The 22,949-nt window shown below is 40.4% G+C and overlaps 2 protein-coding genes across 5 annotated transcripts in view; one reads left to right on the top strand and one right to left on the bottom strand.

Moving 5' to 3' along the window:
- Nucleotides 1-1,988: 1,988 nt before the first annotated feature.
- RIPPLY3 (ripply transcriptional repressor 3) lies at nucleotides 1,989-8,562 on the bottom strand. The gene is made up of 4 exons (XM_056329095.1): nucleotides 8,185-8,562; nucleotides 7,234-7,303; nucleotides 3,497-3,564; nucleotides 1,989-2,273 (listed from the first exon to the last, which is right to left on the bottom strand). Exons 1-4 carry the CDS (start codon nucleotides 8,310-8,312, stop codon nucleotides 2,126-2,128), a joined length of 414 nt encoding a protein of 137 aa, XP_056185070.1. The 5' UTR covers nucleotides 8,313-8,562; the 3' UTR covers nucleotides 1,989-2,125.
- A 6,177-nt stretch (nucleotides 8,563-14,739) lies between these two features.
- Nucleotides 14,740-22,949, top strand: part of HLCS (holocarboxylase synthetase) — a 127,260-nt gene continuing 119,050 nt past the window's right edge. For 2 of the 4 annotated variants that reach the window (XM_056329952.1, XM_056329954.1), the window contains exons 1-2: nucleotides 14,740-14,988; nucleotides 18,582-18,734. In XM_056329952.1, the coding sequence (XP_056185927.1) occupies nucleotides 14,758-14,988; nucleotides 18,582-18,734 (384 nt within the window). In that variant the 5' untranslated portion in view covers nucleotides 14,740-14,757. Of the gene's footprint in view, nucleotides 14,989-15,273; nucleotides 15,298-15,595; nucleotides 15,713-18,581; nucleotides 18,735-22,949 lie in introns of those variants that run through there. The other 2 variants (XM_056329953.1, XM_056329955.1) reach the window with 2 other exon arrangements.

Raw genomic sequence — 22,949 nt, 5'->3', positions numbered from 1 at the left:
AAATGGTGATAATATCTGTGTAAGGGAAATGGCTCATCAGTGTATGTGTGTTAGGGAGCGCTGTGCCATTGGGGATTGTGTGGTAACCACCGTTTTCGCAGGGGATGGAGGTGGTTCCCTCAACACATCCCTCCAGACATCCAGTAATCCTCAATGGAGGCCTGAGCAATTCAGCAGCAAGCAGGCTGGTGTCACAGTACAGATTAAACTGGCAGCAGGGATGCACACAGAGGTGTCTTAAAAGGTAAGAAAAAGCCTTGTTTGGGACTCCAGGGTGATGGCAGAACTCCAAATGTTGGGAGTGAACTCAGCTGAGCCCTGATGGAGACTAGAGCTTCTTGCAAGGAAGAAGTTGAGGCTTAATGCATAGCAATTTCACCATTGGCGGGAATATGTTATCACGAACCTGGTAAGTGATCTTGGATGATTTTTTGTTCAGTTGCTACAGACTGAATAATGATGAAGCTGAAGCATAAATAATTTTAGGATATCTTGTGCGAGAACTGAAAGACCTTTAAATGAATGTCTGGATTTTAGTTCCCTTTGTTGGGAAATGAAGATGTGGAGATAATGAATGAATGAAATGTAAAAGCTGAATTTTCATGTGTCACACCAGTGTTAACAATTTCAACTAGTTTTTGTAATTCTGTATATTATAGGATGCTGTCTCCTTGTGTAAATTTAATTAATAGATCCACTTTTTGGTTTGTCTACTGAGCTTTTTTTTAAATCCTCCATTCTAATACATTCATTCATTTAGAATCCTAATTTGCTAGACTTACAATTTTTAACACTATCACTTTGTTTGACAGGACATTGTACTAAGAGGAAGATCTGACAGACACTTTAAGTGGCTCTTAAAACTGCCTGACCTTATCTACACCACCACCAGCAGTGCAGAAAAGGTCAAGAACCTTGGATTCTGCCTTTGTCTTGTTTATGGGGAAACTGGCAGTTTTGGTTAGAGATGAGATGCCTGAAGCATAATAATTCTGAAACATAGTGGGACCAAATAGCTAATCCTTGAGGTAATTAAAAAATACTGTCATAGCAAGACAAGTACTAGCAAATGCTCTGAGCATGCACAATTTATGCAAACAACAGGTTAACCAGGACAGATTATACCCATTCTCTGACTGAAATAAACTGTAATGAAAAAAGCAGGTTTTGCTCTAGTGGATGAACAGTGTTGGAATAAATGTGTTTACATTGTATACAGCTTAAAGATGCTTATGAAAATTAGTAACGCAAGTCTTCCTGAGCACCAGTTTAAAAGAAGTACCAAAGTAGAAAGATACACATCCAAATCCCACTAGATGGGAATCAACAGCAGGTCAGTTATATTAAAATCATAGATTAAAGTGCACTAAGCTATAGAAATAGTATTTGAATATTGTGGTGAAGACAAAAAGATAGCACATAATGCATGTTTCAATGATTCATTAAATCATAGTTTTTAATCAAGGCTGGCTTTTTTTCTGACTGACAAAAAGGCACTTTTCTGATTACAGGGGGGAAATCTGATAACAACAGAATGACAGGACCCCAGAAAATATCACAACTGTCATTTAGAACTTGTCTTGACAGGGTGTTATACTGGTAGTGGGCTAGGTCAATTTGGCATACAGCATTCCTATCAGAATAAACATGCCCCATGGAGCTAATAAGCATAGTCTTTGCATTTTAAATCATTTCTTGCTTAAATTCAAACATTGTGTTTCAAAGCCTTTGGGTTATTTTGAGGCTCTCCATTATATTGTTTTGCCTCATAATCAATCCTATTTTCATTTTATCAGGACTGCAATGTAAAAAACAGTAACTAAGAACAGTGCTCTGAATGTTCTTAATTGGTGTTACTTTAACTTAATTTAAACCTCATAATCTTTCTTTCAGCTTCCGGGTTTTATTTAAAAGTCTCTCAAAACACAAAAGGATTTCCTTTTAGTTTCCAGTTGCATTGACTCATTCTTCTTGGTAAGACAGTTATAAACAGTTTTCTTTTGAGCTTTGATGTATTTCTTTGTTTGGTCAGATGTCTGTCCATATGTTTCCGACAATTCTTTTTTTATCTTTTGATTTTTAAAATTTTTATTTTGTGTTTGTTAAGGCTGCCCACCATTCATTATTAGGCTGAACCAATTTCTTCTTCATCTTCCTCAGAGTCAGCATCATCATTGTAGAAGTGAATTGTAGCTTGTACTGGAAAACTCGCCAGAACCTTCTCTCCGATGTTATTAAGAAACTTTTGGGATTTGGACTTGGGCAAGTAAAGTCTAATAAGAAAAAATATCGTAAGAGAGAGAGTAAAACTGTGATGCATTCCCAGCTAAGCTAGCTTGAATATTAAAACCTATTTTTAATCTTTATTTGGAGAGAGAAAAATCCTAGGGTTCCTTGTCCTTTAAAATAAAAGTTGCTAACTAAAACATACTGTTTATTTTAAGTTGCTTCAGTTGCTTTGTGCATATTATGTATTGGCTTTGCCTAAGGTCCCATCCTGATAAGTGTTGCCAGGGCAGTGATGCATGCTTGAGATGGGTTGGGTTGGGTTTTAGCACAGTTCAGAATGGAAGTGTCCCATGCAACTGGGGGAAGCTTGAGGAATGTTCTGGGATTCTGGATTTAAGATTAAGACACCAATTTAAGATTGGGGTGGGTTGCCTGTTGCACAGAGGTTGGTCTTAGTGGATTTTGTTTCTCCAGGTAGAGGATGAGGTACACACTGAGAGAGATTTATTTCATAATTTATATTGGTTTGTATTGAAATCATAAATGTCACATTTCAGGTTTTCACCAGCTTTCCCACTAAAGCAAAACTTATGTGGTCTGTATACATATGTTGTTCGGTGTGCATATGTATGTGCATCTTTCCTCTCAGTTCCGCTTCGGCCAGTTTTCAATTACATTTGACAGTGATAAAGGTTGCACAGAATTTTAGCCTCTACATCTTTTATAAAAACAAGTCCTTGTAAAGAAGAGAGATATTGCATTAGTTTTCCTCTAAACAAAAGTCCAAATTGGGACTTTCTACGTCATTAAGCATTAGAGAATCCAAATGTTGGTGAAAACCCTTATGAATCCTCTATGCATAGGAAAAGCTTTACCTGGAGTTCAACTTTTATCCAAGAGCAAATTTAAGCAACCTGAACACACAGATCTGTAACAAGTCACATTCCATTAGTAGCTGTTCATGTTAATTATTTGGGCTTTGTGGGCTTGTTATCATATTAGTAAATGTAAATATATTTTAGAAAAGGAGAAGAACGTTGTTTAAGACTACTTTTTTCTTGGTTTTGTTATTAGCATGTCATTTCAGGCTTTGTTCAGCCTGGGCATCGTTCCTTGTAGAGGGATAAAAATCTATGGACTCTGGTGAGTAGTTAAACTGTATTACTAAATAGAGATACCCCAGAGACAAATACTTCTCCCAAGAAACAATATCTCTTGTCTTGGAAGGTGTCACTTTTCCTTTACCAAGTGATAAGATTTGACTCACCTCACCGGATGTTGAAACCCCAAGGCTCCTTTTGATCTAAAATTTATTAGCTGACCACCCAGTTCTGACTGTAAAAAGACATATTTATTATTTAGAATAGGCTAAAAATGAAGATTTCACTTTTATTCTTCTACAGTTAACTGTAAAATTCTACAGTAATGTTGCTGTTTGCTGTGTTGCATGTTGTTTTACTCTGAGTGTACTTCAGAGAATATACGTGCCTGCAGTCTGCCAATAGTTGCACACTTAACAAAGCATTTGAGTTTGTACATTTTATGAGCCATAAAGCCATGAAGCTGTACATTTTGCCTATGGAAATCTTATGGAATATCTATAGCAACTGCTGACCTAATAACACCACCAAATGGAAGTTCATTGATGGGAAGAAAAAAGGATTTTCAATTACTTTAAGGGATTGGGAGGTTATTTTTTTATAAAATACTTCTTTGACTATGCTAACTAGTAGTTTGGAGCTGCAATGTTCAAGCCAGCAGGCTTAACTGTAATCAAAGATCACACAAGCATGTTACGAGTCCAAACAGTAAACTCAAGAGACAGCTGGCATCTCATATTTGTATGCGAACAGCAATAAAAAAAACAAACATTTTTGATACAACAGAGTAGGTAGGAAAAATGTATTTTAAATATAATAATTAAAATGAATAAAAATAAAAATTTATAATAATTAAATATACACAGAATACATTCCTTCAAATTAAGGTCAGAACAAAACCCAATAATTTGCAAATGTTAATGTTACTAAATCCTATTAAGATTATAAACGTGGAATGTAAACCTGAAAGCATGTCCCAAAATCACTGAGCCCTATCACTTAATCTTGTAGGCATGTATTCTCTTCTGTATCTTCAAACAAGAAGACTTTTTTCCTCCTATTGCTATAAACTTGATGTTGCATAAAATTGGAAGATTTAGCTTTGCTGTGCTAGAACTTCTAGTGAACAGAATCTAGAAACCACCCACTCTGCCACAAAGAAAGACAACCTTTGCTACTCTCAGGGCAATTCATCTGTCTTTCTGAGGAAGCGGCTTCAGCATGGATATTTTGGTGGGCCCCAAAAACCCCTCGGGCTATGGACTGAGTGCTATACAATTCTCTCTGTATCTTTTATGTTGGCCTATTTCTCTCATACCCACCTGTTTGTCTTGTAGCCAAAATTATTTGTCTTCAGGCTGTTAGGGTTTTGTTGGGGGGGTGGTGGTGTGTGTGTCTGTGTGTCTGTGTGTGTCTGTCTGTCTGTCTGTGTCTCTGTGTGTCTCTGTGTGTCTCTGTGTGTGTGTCTGTGTGTGTGTCTGAGTGTGTCTGTGTCTGTGTGTTTAAGCAGGAGACTCATTTACTTTGTTTCCACAGTACCTAGTAAAATGGACTCATGATCTGGCTGAACATTGTAGATGTCATCATAGTATCTGTGTCACATACCATATGTTATTTTTCTCCTTTCATATTTACATAAAAAATAAAATAGTATTTTTTCTCTTTATTGACCTGTATTTTCTACTGCCTTCTCTTTGGAATACATATTAGGTTTTAATAATTATATCTGTAATAATACTTATTAATTGAACACATTTTATATGCTTTTTCTTTACAGACTATACACAGCATTTCTGAAAAGCAATTCTGATTAAAGTCAATTAACTGCAAAATCTAACTCAGTTTGTATAGAGCAGAAAATGGTCAATGTTCAATTTGTATTATGTTGTAGATATGGCAATAGTAACTTTAAATTACTTTTCATGGCTTTTCTTTGGGCATAAATAATGGCGTATTTGAATTTAGGTAGTAGGAAAAGTGTTACTTTTTATATAAGGAAAAGTATATTATGTCGAGGTAACTATAGGGTATATTGTAGTACATGTTCTTGGCATTAGAGTTAAAAATACTAATTTTTTGTACCAGTACTTTCATTTTTTAGTGCTTTGCTCTGCATCTTTCAGTTTCTCAGGTTAGATTCTTATACATATATTCCTAAACTACTTTTTTTTTTTTTTTTAATTACACACAGAGGATACTGACATTTTTATTTGCTTCACTCTCCAGCATTTGGAGTGTCTACTGATCTGTAAAGCATTGGCATTTGTATGTATACGTTGCAGCAAATAAAAGTAGCCAGCATGCAACTAACTATCAAAACCAGTGTGCTCAATCCATCTTTGAAGGCCGCCTGCTAGAAGCCTCAGTAACTTTGCTGAAGAAGATACCTCTTGCTTTCCACAGCTGTGGTATGTAGGTATGTATTAAGGAGCACCTCTTCCCACCTATGCATCACACAGAGAATCCAAGCATCTGTCCTCAGTTGTTGTGACCCTCTTAAAAACCACATGGAAGGGCTCCTAAAGCCCTCCTTTGGCCCTCATTAGGTCCCGAGTTACAGAGGCATCTTGGATGCTGAAGCAGTGTGGATGGGCCATAAGGTATGAATGAGAATGATCTGTGAAGCTTCTGGTAGGAAGGAGAAATGTTAAACAATTGAAACCGACTTTTTCAGTTATGTTTGGCTTGAAACAATGCCAGGCTGTTAGCATGAATGTGGAAAACTTCATAAATGGTTCTCTTTTCTCACACAAGTGGGCAGAAGCCCCAGTGTGAATTAAAGCTTTTGAGCTTGTTGAATAAAATTTTCTACAAAAACATAACCTCAGTAATAAATCACAACTTCCTGATTTCAGAAACCTTAGCTTCTTGAAATCATCACTGTAAGCGTGTAATCTCAGGAGAGTAAGACTCCTCTCATCCTTGCAAATTTACAGGTGCCTCTGGCAAAGCTTGGAACACTGCTTGGAAAGATGTTCTTCCACAGGCTTTCCCAAAGCACCTGCTGGGAGGAGTGTGGCAGTCCCTCCGATCTGTACAGTTACAACCTCCATCATCAGCAGACAAAAACTACAAGGGAAAAAGGTGTTGCATGTGCTAGAATATAGTAGAAATTGCAAGCCTTTAAAGACTTGTGCTAAGGAGAGTTGTTGTCTTAACCTGCTGAGCCTGTGGTAAAAAGTTGAAGATGTAACTGCAGATCAGATGCGGCAAAAACTTACGCAGCTATTTAGAACTAGGCATGGGAGTAGAACCATTTCAATACATTTTTTAAAGTTGCAGCATTGGGACCTATGTTGAATGTGCTTCAATCTCTCTTTATTTTTGTTCTTTGTTAGCAAACTAATGTTTGTTTGCTAACTTTTGTTAGCAAAACTAATAATCCTGATGCCTTTCAAATGTTCGTGGTAAGAGCTACTTCAAAATCCAGTTTTCTGTTTATTTCCTAGCTAGTTTAGCTATAGCAACATCCTTCTCAAAAAAATTCAGTAAAATTCTGCACCTGAAAGTATGTTTTTTAAATTTCATCTTCAAGTCATTTTCACTCAAACTCCCCCTAATATACAAAATATCACATAGAGTAGTCTGGAGTTTTCAAACTGAGGATATTCTTTTATAATTAAGCAAATAAAAACTGCTGTTAAAATAAGGGTCGTTTTGAGTAAGCATTACTTTCTACACCTTATTAAGAATTGATAGTGATTCTGTATCTGATACAAAATTAGAGACACTCTTAACCGTTATCACATACAGAACACTGTAATTTGAACCATATTTTCAAACACTGAAGACATGCTTGAAAGAACAAATGAATAGATGACCAGGTCTCACTTCTGCGTTCAAAAAGTTTCAATTTCTTCACCTGTTTTCTATAAGGATTATTTTCTCCAGAATGCAGTCTCACCATTTGTTGATTCTCTGTCATCTCACCATCTCTTGCTGTGAGCATCCAGGGCCTCCATAAAGCAGGGCTGCTGGAAGATTAAGATAGAATAACGCTCCCACAGTTAATTCTTTGTGGTAATATCTGTACAGTACGGCTCCTCTTGTTAGATTCTGCTAGCATCTTTTAAAATAATGTGGGTTTTTTTCTTTTCAACATGTTTTGATTTGGTAAATCTGATTTCTATGGCAGTATTAGTCTGTCTTCTGTCTACGATCTGATTAAACAAACTAGACAATCACTTACATATTTTTAACTGTTATTTCCCTTTAAGATTTCACAACTCAAAGTGACTGCATTGAACTCCAAATGATGCTTTAATTAATACTGAAATCTTTTTATTTATGCAGCACTGCTACAAAATAAAAAAATAAACCTCCCTCTCTGACAGTATGTCTAAATACAGATTCCATGCCGTCATTGAATGGCTGGTTATTTACTGAGTAAGCAACTCCAGCATTAAACTGACATGGGCAATCTGATCTCATTAGCTTAAGAGAGCATACACAGTGGTGGATGCTACATCTGCCTTTTGTTTGGTGGGGGAGACTACAATTATGGATGCTCTTCTTAACAGTACTTTCAATTGCACTGCTGTGCAGCAGATCTGTACAGTTATGAAAATGGAAAAGTGCTTTCAGATACGAAAGGTAAATAAAAAAAATAATAAATCAGTTATTGCAACCTTAATTTTAATTGACTTCCATATCTAAGTTCTGAAATATTAGTCAGAAAAGGATAAATACCAGCAAAACAAATAAAATACCTGTTCCAAGTGAAACATATATTTCTGGAGTTGGAAATTGTTTTCCATTGTCTATTCAATGCTGAAATTATTACATTCAAATGATACTTACAGTCAGAGTTTTGAAAGGAAGGCTGCTGAAAAAAACGTGCTTGCACCAGCCTTACCTCTCGGGGTGCTCCCTGGGCTGGGGCAGGGGCGGGTGCTGCTGCTGCTGCTGCGGGGCACCCCAGGAGCAGTGGCAGATGCCACCCACTGCAGCCTGGAGTAGGAGACTTGCAGCTGCACCCTCCATGGCGTTTGATGCTCTAAAGCCTGTAGCAGGCTGGGTGCCTGCCTGGGCCTTTCAGCCCCTCCTTTATCTTAACTCCCAAAGAATACTCACCTAAAACAAACACGGCCTCAGGTAAAAGGAGAGACATGTCCTTAATGAGATTTCTTTTGACTCCCCCAAACAGTTCAAAGCTAGAGCTCTCAGGCTGGCAGGCTGTCCTGGGAAGAGCACTGCCAGGGAAACAGAGGCTTTTTGTGAAGTTTGGTTAGCAAATAACATGGAAAATAATTGGCACCCTTTAAGACAGAAAACAGTCCACACCCTTTATCTTTTTCTGTCACTGTTTTACAAAATCTTTACTTGCTCTGTATGAAATACATGATATACTCTTTTTGCATGTCTTGGGAAAACTCATCAACATCCTGTCCTAAAGAAGTGTAACAGAGACTCGAAGAGAATTTAAAATGTAAAATGATTTTAAGAATTATTTTGAATTCAAATATATTTTTTGAATATATTTGAATTCAAAGAATTCAATGAATTTGAACGAAATCTTTTCCATGTCCTATTTTTATTTGAAAAAGATACTAAAAATGAGTGAAGGTGAAAGGATTTAAAGACAGGCCTAGTGACTTCCTCAAGACTACAGGGATGTTCCTTTAATTTGATTGCTTTTTGATGGATTGAGAAGAAAGCTCAAAAAAGATTACTTGTCTATCAAAGAATAAGGGGTATAAATGTCATTGCTTTGAGGAGTCTTTAATTTCAAAGTATGTGATATATAGAACCATAGAATGGTTTGGGTTGGAAGGGACCTGCCACAGGCAGGGACACCTGCCACCAGACCAGGTTGCTCCAAGCCCCATCCAGCCTGGCCTTGGACACCTCCAGGGATGGGGCACCCACAGCTGCTCTGGGCAACCTGTTCAAGGGTCTCACCACCTTCACAGTGAAGAATTTCTTCCTTATATCTAATCTAAATCTACCCTCTTTCCGTTTAAAGCCATTAGCCCTTGTCCTATCATAACAGGCCTTTGTAGAAAATCCCTCTCCAGCTTTCATGTAGGCCCCTTTAGGTACTGGAAGGCTGATAGAAAGTCTCCCCAGAGCCCTCTGGAGAACCAGGCTGAAAAACCCCAACTCCGTCAGCCTCTCTTCACAGGAGAGCTGCTCCAGCCCTCTGAGCATCTTCATGTCCCTCCTCTGGACTGGCTCCAACAGGTCCATGTCCTTATGTTAGGAACCCCAGAGCTGAACTCAGTACTTAGGTGCTTTAAGCCTACAAAGACTAAATAGAAGCAGACTTCTTCCATGCTTTCTTCCCACTGTTCTCATTTACTACGTGCCTACTCATAGCCTGTTACATTGTACAAGAACAATTATTACCTGGTGGATGACATTATTGGATTTTCATTGTTGTGGTTCATTGCTACAGTTCACTTTGTTTCCTTTATTTCCCAACTACCGTAGAGATGTAAGAGGATTCTAAGGAACCTAAAGCTGAATTCTGTTTCCACTGGTGCTGTTCACACATTGGCATCAAAGGAAACAGATTCAGGTCCCAAATATAATTGGTATCTAATGTTAACTTTCTTCCCAGAGAGAAAAAAATCATGTAATTTACTAAGCACGGAATATCTGTTGATTATTTAGTACAAATTAGGTCCCTCTAGCTGGCTTAGCTGAAGAAACCATCAAAACAGTCAGTTTGAGAAGACACTCAAAATTCTCAGTGGGAGTCACATCCCTCCTGGGTAAGCCTTGTGGCTCTTTTTCAAGTAATTAACCAACTGGAGGTAGCACATGTCTAGTCAGAAAGAAGGGGCTGGTCCCACAGATAAGGACCACTGGATATATTCTTTTGGAGACATCATTTCCCCCTTGAAATTGTTCTGTATTAGAAAACTGTGTATGTACACCTTTGCGTGTACGGGGTTTTGTGCAGTCTGGTGATATTGCTTAAATTTAAGTGTCTTTTTTCCAACAGGGAGGAGCTTAGGTCAGATTTGAAAGTCAGACTGATTTGCCTATATTGATGCAAGTTGTATGGTTGTGTTAGCTACTTGGCATTCCTAAGACTGCTAAAAGTAACACAGGTTCTGATGTTTTTGAAGTAGTCTTCAGTGACAGAATCTGGGATTGGATTTTTTGAGGTAAATTTCTCCTGTTCTTTAAAACATCCCTTCTTGCTGTGACAAATAGACATGTTTTAAACTCAAAAGCCAAAGCCATTAAATAAATGCTGTTCTGGGAAGCACTGACAATATGTAATAGAGGACTTACAGTCTAAATCTACTTCCTCCCTATTTTAAATACTGTGATATTTGTAAAGTTATAACTAGGTAAATAATACCGTATCTCAAAGAAGAAAATATATGCACAGTTGCAATAACTTTAAACATTTATGAATCAAAATCAGTACCTTAGGATGAAGCATAGTGAATAATATTCAAATAACAAAATATATATTAAATAGCAGCATGGGTCCTGAGAAAAAATGGCAAACTTCTTAAGTAACCTAAATTGTAATTAAATATCTTGCTGAGTTACAGTCTTAAATACACATATATAATTTCAACAGCTTAGTTTTATTTAGACCTAATTTAACTTGATAGTTGAAAGAGAAGTGTGCATTACACAACTGATGTCTATAGTCCTGATCTTGCAATCAGATCCATATGTGGGGATAATTGATTTATACCTCTGGACAGAATCTGCCAACATGGATATTAGTGCAGGACTAAAGCCTAAACTACTAACATATAGCTCTCTGGAAGATGCAAAGTTACCCTCAATTAAATCTATTGATAAAGCCCTGCAAGACTGTAATTATTACAAAATTATTGAATATATAAATTTAAAAATAAAGTTATAATGTAATCTAATATAAATACCTGTAACACTGTAGAAAATTTGTAAGCTAATATTACATTATTGTACTAATTAATCAAAGCACACAACTTTAACTGGTATTTTCATGGAAATCATTAGCTAAAATCAGGTTGCAGATCCGTGGAAAATGGTTTATTCCAGTAAAATAGAAGCAGCTGTAGCGTTGTATGATCTCTAGTTTCTAAAAATAAAAAACAAATGATGCAGCAATTAGGCCAGTCATAGCTGTCTAATATTAAGAACTATATGCTTGATTTTAAAACAAGGTGTTGTATTTGGTGAATACTTCACAGAATCAGAAAACAGATTCTGTTACAGTTGCTCATCCAATTTTCCCAGAAGCCAGGAATATTTTTCAGACTTCTGATACTACCTGAGAATAACTTTGACAGACTTTATTCTTATAGAGAGATGAGCCATAAGATAATTATTCTGTGTTAATTGGAAGAGGTTTTTTATCTTTTTGGGAAACATGTTTTACTCAGTTTTCTTGTGAAAGCACTTCTGCATTTGCAAGAATAGTGTTCTATATAAATTGATATAGTCAAGGAAACAGGATAGCTCTACAACATGTATTGTTTTGAATAATATCTGGTATTAATCAATGTGACATAGGCATTTGTAGCCACTAATAGCATGCAAAGTTCCTCAAAGAGAAATTGTTGGAAAAGCTTTTAGGGAACAGAGGGAGGAAGAAACCGAGCCATACACAAAGCACAGCAAGGCCAGCCTCATAATATTCCTTTCAAGTCAGAAAGAGACACTTATGTATGCTGAGGTTACATGGTAGAGTTGGCTCCCTGTTCCGAGTTGCCTCCTTTGAGGGCCTTCCCATATGGACTGTTAGAAGACCTAAGGGAGATCTACCCCCCACAGGCAGAAGCTGGTGTTTCTCTCCCATTGTGTGTGGGGGGGGTGTGAGGCATCAGATTCTCCAAGCTTGTGGGCAGCTATACAAAATTTAGCCTACTCACTTTCTTCAAGGTTTTTCAAATTATTTTTAAACAATGTCGTATGTGTATGTGTGTGTATGTGTGTTCAGCATCTTGCACCATTTTTCAGTAATCTTTCCTCTATGACAAAACCCCAGATGTTCTGGGAAGTCTGAGGGCTAATATTGCTCACGGTTTCTTTCCAAGGCTTCCTTCCACCCTCCTGTCAGGAGGAACTGATTGACATAGTTATTTTAAGAATACCTATTTTAGTAAATTTCCTGGTGTGTACAAGGCCTTGGCTTCACAATAATAAAAAAAGGATGTTTCCCAATCTAGAATTCTTAACATTTTAATCACGGCATGTCATGATGAAGTCCAAGCTATACTATAATAGAAACTAGAAAACCTACAGCAACTTTATGGCTTCAAATTATTCTAATTGAGACTATGCAAATATATGTAGAAACTTGCTTTAAAATGGTGACTGTTTCTGCCTGTATACTGTTCTGCTTTAGATTCCTTTGCATCGTGAAGTTTTGATTCAGTTTTCTCAGGTACTCATAAACTTTTCCAGGGTAAGGGAACCTTAAAAACAAAAAGGATCATAATATAGTTGTCTGCATTCAATGCCACTACAGGTTTAAGCAAAGCATGTTCCTAATTGTGGAAAGATTATATAAACAGTTGTGTTTTGCTCTGAAGTTGTGTGTGCTCTGAAGGTCAGCAGTGCATGTGCTGTTGAATTGTTACAGGGAAAGTGGATTCCAAAGTTGAGAGCTTTCTTTTGAGGTTGTATACTTGGCTTGTTTTCTTTCTTTTGATGTGCCTGGGTAAGTATTTTGACTTCCTGCACAAGACAGTGGCACACAAAGGAACAGCGTATAATGCCAGGTTAGGACCACTGGAGACACTGTTCCTCTCTCTGTAGAATATGTACAGGATATAGCAGCAGCACAAGGCAAGTATATCTTAAGCTTGAGATGGAGAAGGAGAATTATTTAAATTATTTGACCCTCCAACTGAAACTGTCACCTGCTTCTGCCATACATTGTGGAAATCAAAATTATGTCAGTGATTCTTATTATTTTGGACAAGGTTCTGGTGTGGGTGCAGACTTATAGTAGTTAAAATGTCTGTCATATGACTGGTAGTGTTTTTTTCATATTGATGCCTGCTCCAAAATGCACAGGGCCAATTTATTCCTTGTTTATCTGCAGTGCTATATGTTGTTGCTGGAGATCCACTTAGGAAATGGTTCTTTTAGAATGCCTATTTTAGTAATTTTCAAGTGCATACAAGGCCTTGAGTTCAGAACAATAAAAAAGAATGTAGCTTCACACCCTGTTCAGGAAACTAATGTCATGCATTGGTCAGCTGCAACTTTAATGTTGGTGTTGGCTTCTTTCTTCTAGCCTTTTTGCCTTTTCCCCCCTTCTTTTTTCACTCACTTACTACATACCTGTAGGATCAGACTGATACATGTGTTCATTACACAGAACTCAATGTTGTGACTACCTTATATAAAATACAGAAGTTATTTAATAACTTCCATGCACCAGAGGAGTAAAGGGTATCTTGTCAAGTCTGTTGCATCTTCTGTAGCGGCAAGCTGTGTTAGCAACATGTGGCACGTGCAGATCCTACAGTTTTATTCCTCCACAGGCTGCTCTTCACTCCAGCTTCAGTTACCAGCCCCTCTAAGCCCTGACTTCATCTTTCTCGTTAGAGAACGGAAGGAACGGGCTGAAATCAAATGCATCCGCTTGTGCCCGCTTTGCCCTCTGGCGGCTGTGCTGGAAGAGGTGTGGGACCTGGAGATTCTGTGCCGGAGGGGATAGTGCTCCGGTTGGATACCATGGGCAGTGTAGAGCCATGTCTGAGGAAGGTGAGGTCCTTCCCTGTTGCTGCACAAAACCAACCAATGAATACTTTGGCTCGCACTGTTTTGCCTACTGGATATATACTTCTCTGTCAGCCACAGCGGCAAGGTCAAATGCAGCTTCCGGGATAGCAAACCCATCCCTACAGTGGAAATGCAAGTTCAGCTCCCTGCATTGCATCGGAACTGCAGAAGGAACGGTGCACAGAGCTGGGGGGCTGCCCCACAACACTGAACTGCTGTGTTAACCCAAACCCATTGTCCATCAGGACAGTGTTGGCTTTGGAGAGCAGAAACTGTAGGATTCCCTGAGGAGCCGGGTCGTGGTGCCCAAGGCAGGAGGACACAGGCCGCTCTTCCTCACAGGCCAGCTGACACAGCGCGGGGCCCTCTCGGTGACTTTTTTTTTATATATTGCTTCAACGCAGGATTTTGTGCCTCCTGCAGCACCAGGTGCTCCTTCGCGTCAGCGCTGCCTGATCCGAGCACTCAGCCGCCGCCGCTCGCTTCAGCGGGGCTCGAGGCCCCCCCGCAGCCGGCGCGCCGGGGGTTTAAAAGGGGCGTGGGGCCGAGGGCGCGATGCCGCCAGCCAATCAGAGCGGCCGGCCGGCTCGCCCAGCAGGCTCGCCCCTTTCTGTTTGGCCCGGGCGGGGCGGGGCGGGGCCTCTCTCAGCGGGCGCTCGGCCGTTGGCGGCCGGTGGGAGGCCGGGCCGGCGGCGGGGCGGGGCGGGGCGGGGCTGGGGGCGCAGCGCAGCGCGCCATGCTGATTACGCTCTGCTACCTCTACCTATGGGCGCGCTGGAGGCCCTGCTCGGCCGCGGTCATCCGCCGCACTATGCGCCGCCTCCACCGCTCCCGCTGCTCCTTCACCTTCTGCTGCTGCGCCGGCCCACCGGCGCCCCCGGCTCGGCAGCCGCGCTGGCAGGTGCCGCCCGAGGAGCGAGTCTGCCTCAGGATAGGGAACAAAGTCTTTTTCACGGACGAGACGCAGGTACCGCCCCGAGCCGTGGGGGCAGAGGCCTGGGAGGCGCTTCGACCGGCCGCGCCCGGGGCCGCTCGGGCGGGAGAGCAGCCGTGCCGGCAACGGCCTCCCGTATCGCCGTGCCAACGGCGAGCCGCCTTCCCTGCCGGGCGCCGTGCGGGCTGCGCGGCCGCAGGGGGTGGGAGGGGGAGGGGGGCGGTGCGGGGCCTTCCCCGGCGGGGCGGCGGTGGCGGGGGGCTGAGGTCGCGGAGCCCGGAGCGGGGACGGAGCGGCGGTTGCGGGGCTCGGGGCTGCGCTTTCTCAGCCGGAGCGCGGCAGGTCAGTGGCGGGCAGGGGCTTGCGATTGACAGAATGCCTCGTGTGGGTCGCCGGGCCTGGCACCGCCCTGCTTGTCGGGGGGGGGCGGCTTAGGCGAGACCCAGGTACCTGCCTTGGCAGAAGATCGCAGGACGTCGGAGTTGCCTCGCTTCACCGCGGTAGCTTGTTGGCTGAGGGAGCGTTTTCTGCTGTATGCCTGTGAGGTGCAGCTTTGTAAGTACAGCTGTGGCAACAGGAGCGCTTGGCGAGGAGAACCCGGTAGTATTGCCGTGTTGGTAACAGCTTTTATCACGCACAGGGCTTTAGTCTGAAAATGTGTGCCGTGTTTGTGCGTTCGAGGTTTGTGTCAGGGATTTAAAACGTGGCTGGGGTCTGGATTGAGCTGTTGGCTGCGGAGCACGGCATGCTTCTCCCGGTACAAAACCTGGTTTCAAGTGAGGAAAATGATACGAAAAACGCAAGTCTGTGAAAATCACTTTTTTGGAAATGGATGGTGAGAGCAGAGGGTGGGGTGAGGCTGTGGCAGCCCGTGACGGTGCAGAAATATCGCGTCGGAACGAGTTTCGCTTGCCATCGCATGAAGTAAAACTGAAAGCAAGCTTGCGTTGGGCTTTCAAGTCTGGAAGTGCAACTCCTCTGGCACTCCCCCCAGATCGTCTGAAGTATTCAAATGAATGTTGGATTTGTCTAAACTTGTCACTAAATACCAGAATTCCTGTGGATAAGGGTCTCTCTGATCTCTCCTTTTTGCTGATGTTTGTATGTGCGTTTGTGGAAATTTTTTTCAGTTGGTACCCATTTTACTTAAATGGGCATTACTGAAATGTATTTATGAAGCATGTTGCTGGCAAAGTACTACTCTTCAAGAAGCAGAGAAGCTTTTTATAAATTCAGCGGGTAAAGAGGATGTTTTCAGTGCAGTGAAAATAAGATCACAAGTGCTAACGGAGTTTGTTAAAAAATGGTCTTTTTGCTATCTAATGAGCAGGTTATTTCATGCTTAAAGCGATGGTGACAATCTGAGAATCTCTCATGGAAAAGTTAAATACTGAATTCACGTTTCAATAAAGCTCTTAAAAACAAAGCCATGTAATTGTCCATAGGTTTAGAGGAGTTGTTGCCTCAATTGCCCTGACTTTTTGTTTTGTAAATCATATTTCAACTAATTTATGCTGTTCTTTGCTCCACTTCTGCTCATTTCTGAAATAGCTTGTCTTGGTTCTTGCACAGTAAGCACATATCTTTCTGTCTGCTATGTAATTCACACAGACTGACTTTATAAGCTTGACCGTTTGTGTTTACTGGGAGTTGGCAAGCCCTCTAGGGAACTGGAGTTTGGCTTGAAGTTTGGTGTAAAGTCAGTGCTGTATTCAAATAGTATTTGTCTCTTAAAAAGACATATTGAAAATTACCAGTTGCATTTGATTCTGAGAATCCGTGTGGAAGATGCCTGCCACACTGCACCTTGGTAATTGTGGCATGTAAGGGCTCCCATCTGGCTGCTTTAATTAAAGATAGAGGCAGCATCACCGTGAAGCTCTCTGCATAGTCTGTGAACACCTGTGAAGAGAAAAAGGTTAACTAGCTGCTTTGCTTTCGGAGTAGGTTTAACTGCCACTGGAATATAACCAGTACATTCCTTAAGATAAGATACCAGCAAGTCATAAATCGTAACCTGTGAAGTGTTTTTGTTTGATCTTTAATTAAATTGGATGCTTAAGATAATACAAAGTTGCATGACTTCAGTTCACTTTCCTGTGGAAGGTAGCAGTGTTTACTCTTGCAGCTTCTGTGCTCGGTGAAGCTGGTTGAATTGGCAAGCTATCCCCACAGGCTTAATATTGTGTGGTTTCATTTTAGATGTGGAGTGATGTACAAATTTAGTGTGCTGCAGGGAAATTCCCTTATGTTTCCACATATAAATACTGAAGGTGTGCAAAGCATGTGTTTCTAGTATAGTAGTAGCAAAGTAATCTATTTCTAATGTTTGCCACTTTTAAAATATGGCAGAAAAATGAAGTTCAAATCAATAGCTATGTAAAAATTGATGTAATATATAGTACAGGAACAGATTATGTATTTGGAAACTTCGAGGTTCTTAAAACTGTTCTTCAGTCTATTGATTCCAGCTTCTGAACTTTATTTGCTCCTTTGTGAAGGCAAGAGAAGGAACCGTTTTTATATTTTAATGATGGAAGCATTTGTCCAATGATCTGATATGTGGATAGACTATCTAACAGACAAATATATTTTGAATGAGTAATATCTCTAACTCTAGAGTTAGCTTAGACTATATAATAAGTTTAAACTCAGTTATATACTGAACAAGTAATTTTGGTGCAAATGCCTGAGAACTTAATTTATTTTATTAACCCGCTCCTTTTATTTGAAATGTTCTTTTAAAGATTTTTCAAATCACTTTTTAAAGAATTTGTCCTGAGGTTGCACATGTCCACAAAATACAACTGTCTTTCATATAACTAGCTTTACAAAGGAAGTCCGGAAACTTTGTAAATTTGTAAAACTTTGTTTAAAAGCAAACCCAAAAAAACTCCAAACCCCACACCTCTAAAAATTAGACCTGGGTACTGTATAGTTTTTGGGTCATTTGTGGCTCACAGGTTGGTTGGTCTTTTAGGCAGATGGGTATAGAGACAGCATATATGACACAGCAGTGGGATTAAGTTTCCTGGAGGACTGTTACCTAACTAGAATTAATGCCGCCTGGACTACTATGCAGTTAGAGGGGCTTTAGTGTCTGACCAGGTAGGTTGTGTGTTGTGACTGCGTTCTCAGCCGCTGCCCAATAGCAGGCAGTGCCCTTCAGCCACCAGGAGTGAGGCAGCAGGGCCATGGGTTTGTGTAGTTAGGGGAGAAGAGGGAAGGAACAGGCGGGGTGAGCTGCGGTGTCAATGAGAGTAGAGGATCGTGTTGAGTGAGGGGTGTTTCTAGTAGCAAATGGCCCACAACAGTCACAGTGCCAGTGGCACAGTGGTCTTGTGGCCCACTTACTTTTGCACCCTTCCTGTAAGGCTGAAAGGTGGAGTGTGACTTGGCTTAAAAGCTTGGCTTGTCACTTTTAGTTTTACTTTTGATGTGTTCCTGCCTTATGGTTTAGAGCTTTAGCCAATTTTTTTTAACTCATGGAGGAGTGTGAAATTGTAGACACCCCTCATGTAAGGCTGAAGGGTCAGATTTTAATTTAGGCTGGGCATAATTTAAAAATGAATTGTAAAATCGGATCGTTGCTATACAGACTTATTTTTCTTTCCTGTTTCTTTCAGTTTCTTGATGACTTAAACAGATGGAGTCTACTTCTTATTTCTCCTTTTATTTATCCTGATAAGTTGTTTAAAGAAGAACATATAGCTTTTGTGACAGAAAGCACTTCAGCTCAGACAGATAACTTGCAGAAGGTACCTGGCTCTTCAAAAGGGGTAAGTAGTTCTCTTTGTTGCTTGCATAGAAAGTAGTACAGATGGGTCATTTGGTGAGTATAAACCTAAAACGCTTGAAGGAAAAAGAAAAATCAATGGCAGATAGATTTTGTATGTTTATAATGTTATTGGGAATAAAAAGGTAATCTCTTCATTAAAATGAATCACTGTTAATACACTAGTTCTATTTTATGCTTCAAATAGACCCATAGACATTTTACTGAGGGTTTCTTTTTTAGTAGCATGCTTCTCTGGCTGTGGGAACTGCAGAATTCCATCATGACTTTGGGTAAGGCATGTATGGTTAGTTATGCTGAATAGGAAAAAAGCTGCTTGAGAGCTGTCTTACTAAGGCAGATCAGAAATCCATTTACCTCTGTATCCTGTCTCTGAAATGAAACAAATGCCTCAGTAAGAATATACAAAGCAAGCATATGTTACAATTTCCAATATGCTCTTCAAACCTCCAACCAAGTGCTTGTGAAAAGTTGTAATTGAAATAGAAGCCTCTCTTGGAAGCTTCCTTTCACTGTGATTTCTAAGTGCAAGTTAGTGTTATACATTTGGATTATTATGTCAGTCTGCAGAAGTAAGGCCAAAATCAAGCTTGTAATCTCTGCTTTTATATAAAATGCAGTGGGAGAGTGGCAGTATGTCTTCGTTTGAATTTTATAAGTTGTTTGCTTTTTTATGTGTAATACTTTCAATGTGGGTTTGAGGCATCAAAAGATATAAATTAAACAGGTACTGAAATCCTTATGGCAAGCATAGTTACCAAATATTCATGTCCTAGATGCTTAATAATGTAAAAAGTACCTTCTCCACTGCTATATTGAAAATACAAAGATGTGGCTATAGAAGATTATGTTCTTCTTAAACTTGTATTACTGAATATATAATATCTGTAAACAAATTATGCATAAAAATAGTATCCAGACCCTGTCCAAACTTACTATGAACTTGAGATAATGTCTGTCTCTCCCCTGCATTTGGTTGGTTTTATAACTTTTTTCTCTCATGAGGAATAGCTTGCTGCCTGGACGTCTCAACTTGGATGCAGGTCTGAAGCGGAGAAAGGTTGTAACACAAAGCAAAACGTAAACTTACCTTGCAGGGAGGAAAAATCTTCCAGGCGGTATGGGTTGTCCTGGTTCCTTCCTAAGGCAGTCATTTGTTGGGTGTGCTGTATGCTTTCCTAAGTGAAGAGGATAGACTGAACCTGGAAAGGAGAAATAGAAAGACATGCATGCTAGGATATCTCTGGGTAGGCAGTAATAAAGACATCTGGCCTGGTTGTTTAGGTACCATAAAATCGACAGAGCCCTGCAGTTAAACAGACTATGCCACAAGCTAGGATTGTTACATGGGGGCAGTCATAAGGTGTCTTCCTGAATGGCCCCGGCTTAGCACCCTAAAGGGCCATCCTTGCTTTCTGGCATCAGTTTTCAGGCTCCTTCTTGGAGTTAAAGGAAACCTGTCACATACACAGATGGTTGCAGCCTGTCTGTTTCCCTGCATGAGGAACATGTATTTTCCAGGCTACTTGTTCTGAGAGACGATCAAGGATTCTTCTGCTGGAGTGAGCATTGAGAGCAGAGTGGTTGGTAACTAGACTTACCTAACTTGAGTGCAGGAACAGAAGGACAAATTGGGAATAGGCACAATTCCAAATTTGTGCCTGCAATCAAATTTTTAGTACTTTGACCCTCCATGGAGGTGTCTCAATTCTAGAACAGAGCGTGTTTTTGGAGCATGTTAGTCTTTGCCCTCTAGAGGAATGATATCCAGATGAAGTGCTGCATCAGGCAAAGTTATTGTCTCCATGAAGCTCAGAGTGTGAGGACTGGAGGTACCTAAAGCTTGTTGAGAACTCTGAGACCCTTTCAGCTGAAGTCTTCTGAGCCTGCTTCCACTGGCCTCATGTTGCCTTGGCGCACACAGGAAGTAGTCACATCTGCTGGTTTATAAATATTTTTGTTGCCTTTGATATAAGACTCTGGAATCCATCCAGGTGGACCCTGCTTCTGGGAGATAAACTAGATAGGATACCTATCTTTTGTGCTTTTGTGCTTTCTACGTTGTCTGAGTGCACCTGGGGAGTGCTGGGCCAACTCAGACAGAAGGCTGAGGGAGGATTTTATTTTTTTTACTTGTTGTAGCAGAGAGGTTCACAAAAACATCTGCATTGAAGCTCTACTTTGGTGTTCTTTTGGGGTTTGTTGTTTTTTCATCTTGTTGGTTTTGTTTGGATTTTCTTTAGAATGGAAAATGTTTGCATTTCATGTAGACAATAATTAATTTGATGCAGGAAGCTCAAAAGTGATAGTCCAGGCAAAAGAAAACTAAAGAGGAAAAGGACTGCTGTTTTATTTTGTTTATTGTTCTTCTGTGTACATGTCACTTTCAATGAAGTGCTCTTAATTCTGCTACCTCTGGCAGCCAGCTGTTGACATAGATGGGCTCTAAGAACAGATTGCTCCTGTGACCTACAAGAATTTATAGACAGAATAGCCATTCTTTGTAGGGCTATCAGTGATCTGTGACTGGTGACAAATTGAGGTGGACCCAGAAAGCAGGAGTCTAAATATTTCCTCATCTCTTGCTAAGAGCTGGCCTTTCATGTGGTATTGTGACAGAATTTTGATGATTTCTAGTCATAGCAGGAAAGCCTGGCCTGTTTGAAAATATTCTCTGAGGATTTTTGTTCTGTGTGAAGCAAATGGATTGTTGTGTGAGCAGGATTACAGGTCATATGTCTTGGCAACAGCCTTACTTTGTGAGGTTCTTTTGTGTATTCACTTTATTTGCACTAGATAGCAATAACTACTTTTTACTTATTAGCATGCCTAATGTTTTACTTGGTGCCATTAAAAAAAGCTCAAGGGCATCAGTGTATCTTCCTCACAGTTTCCAGGTGACGTGTGGGTGTTACCTGCTTGTGCCTGTTCTCTGGGTAAGAAAGGACATCAAAATATGGTGTGAGTCTCTTACTTCCAACACAGAGAGTAGCCCAGTCATGTGGTGAGGAAAATAGCGAAAGAAGCTGGTATCATGTATCATAAATCTCTGTCATGTTTGTCACTGGTGATCATGAATTGTCAACAGCAGCAACCCCTTAAGAGTTCTATACCTTATGACTACAGCTGGAGACTTCCATTCCACCTGTGGATGTTATACCAATAGACTAAACACAGCTGGGAATTCCTTCCATCTGTAAAGTGATGGTGTTGTCCAGGCCATCACTCAAGACAGTTGGTGAGGACAATTTGGGCTGACTTGGTCACAGACTGCCGCGGTGACAGTGAGGTGAAGTCTGACTGATGCTCCAATTACAATGATTCAAATCTATCAAAGTCTGGTACAGCTATCTTCCAGAAGGAGACTTTGTATCCTGTAACTTCTGAGCTGGTATTTCTTTGTAGTACAATTATGGAGGTGACCTTTCAGAAGCCCTGGAGGTAGAAACTCACTGTCGTTGATTTTGCTAGTGAGTAGTTGCTATGTCCAGGAGTTTAGGACCCGAGTGATACATCTGTCATGAATTTGAGGGTTGGCTCTCACAAACTGTTCTGGTGTGGCTGCTTTGAAGCTGTTACTTGCTCTTACGTTACAGAGTTGGGAGTTTAACCCTTAAGTTAAGGCATGCAGCTGATCTTGTGGTAAACACCAACGCACTGCCCACAGGTAGCTATCTTCTTCTCTTTTTGAAACTGAATTTGTTCACTGAGGGTTAGCATATGTGATGTATCAGAAGATATCCAGCCAGTTGTCAGCTGTCCAAAGGCCACCAACATAAGGGTGGGCTGTATGGTCTCATTTAGGTTGCACTAGTTGTAAGCTGTCTTTGGGAAAGGCTTAGAAAGGAGATGCAACCATTAAGGTTGTGTGAAATCTCAGTTTCTTCTTTCTTCTTTTTCCCTTGGGAAACACTGTAAAGTCAAAAGTGGGAAATATATTATTTTGGATATTATGTAAACACTTAACTGCAGTAGATAAGAAGGTAAATGTAGTTGGTAGTCTAATTATGAACAAGTAAAATATCCAAAACCTCACCCTCATTTTGTGTATTCAGAAGAAGTGTTTTTTCTTACCGAGTTTAATCAGTGTGTCATCTTGTGTGTAGTGATAAAAGGGTGAACTTCATGGAGGTGGTTTGGTGGTGATGGCATCAAAGTGCTGGACTTGCTATGTGGGGATTGCACTTTGTTTCCCAGT

Source organism: Falco biarmicus, chromosome 2 (genome assembly GCF_023638135.1).
Source record: "Falco biarmicus isolate bFalBia1 chromosome 2, bFalBia1.pri, whole genome shotgun sequence".
NCBI classification, from domain to species: Eukaryota; Metazoa; Chordata; class Aves; order Falconiformes; family Falconidae; genus Falco; species Falco biarmicus.
This window is presented reverse-complemented; position numbering and strand designations above follow the sequence as displayed.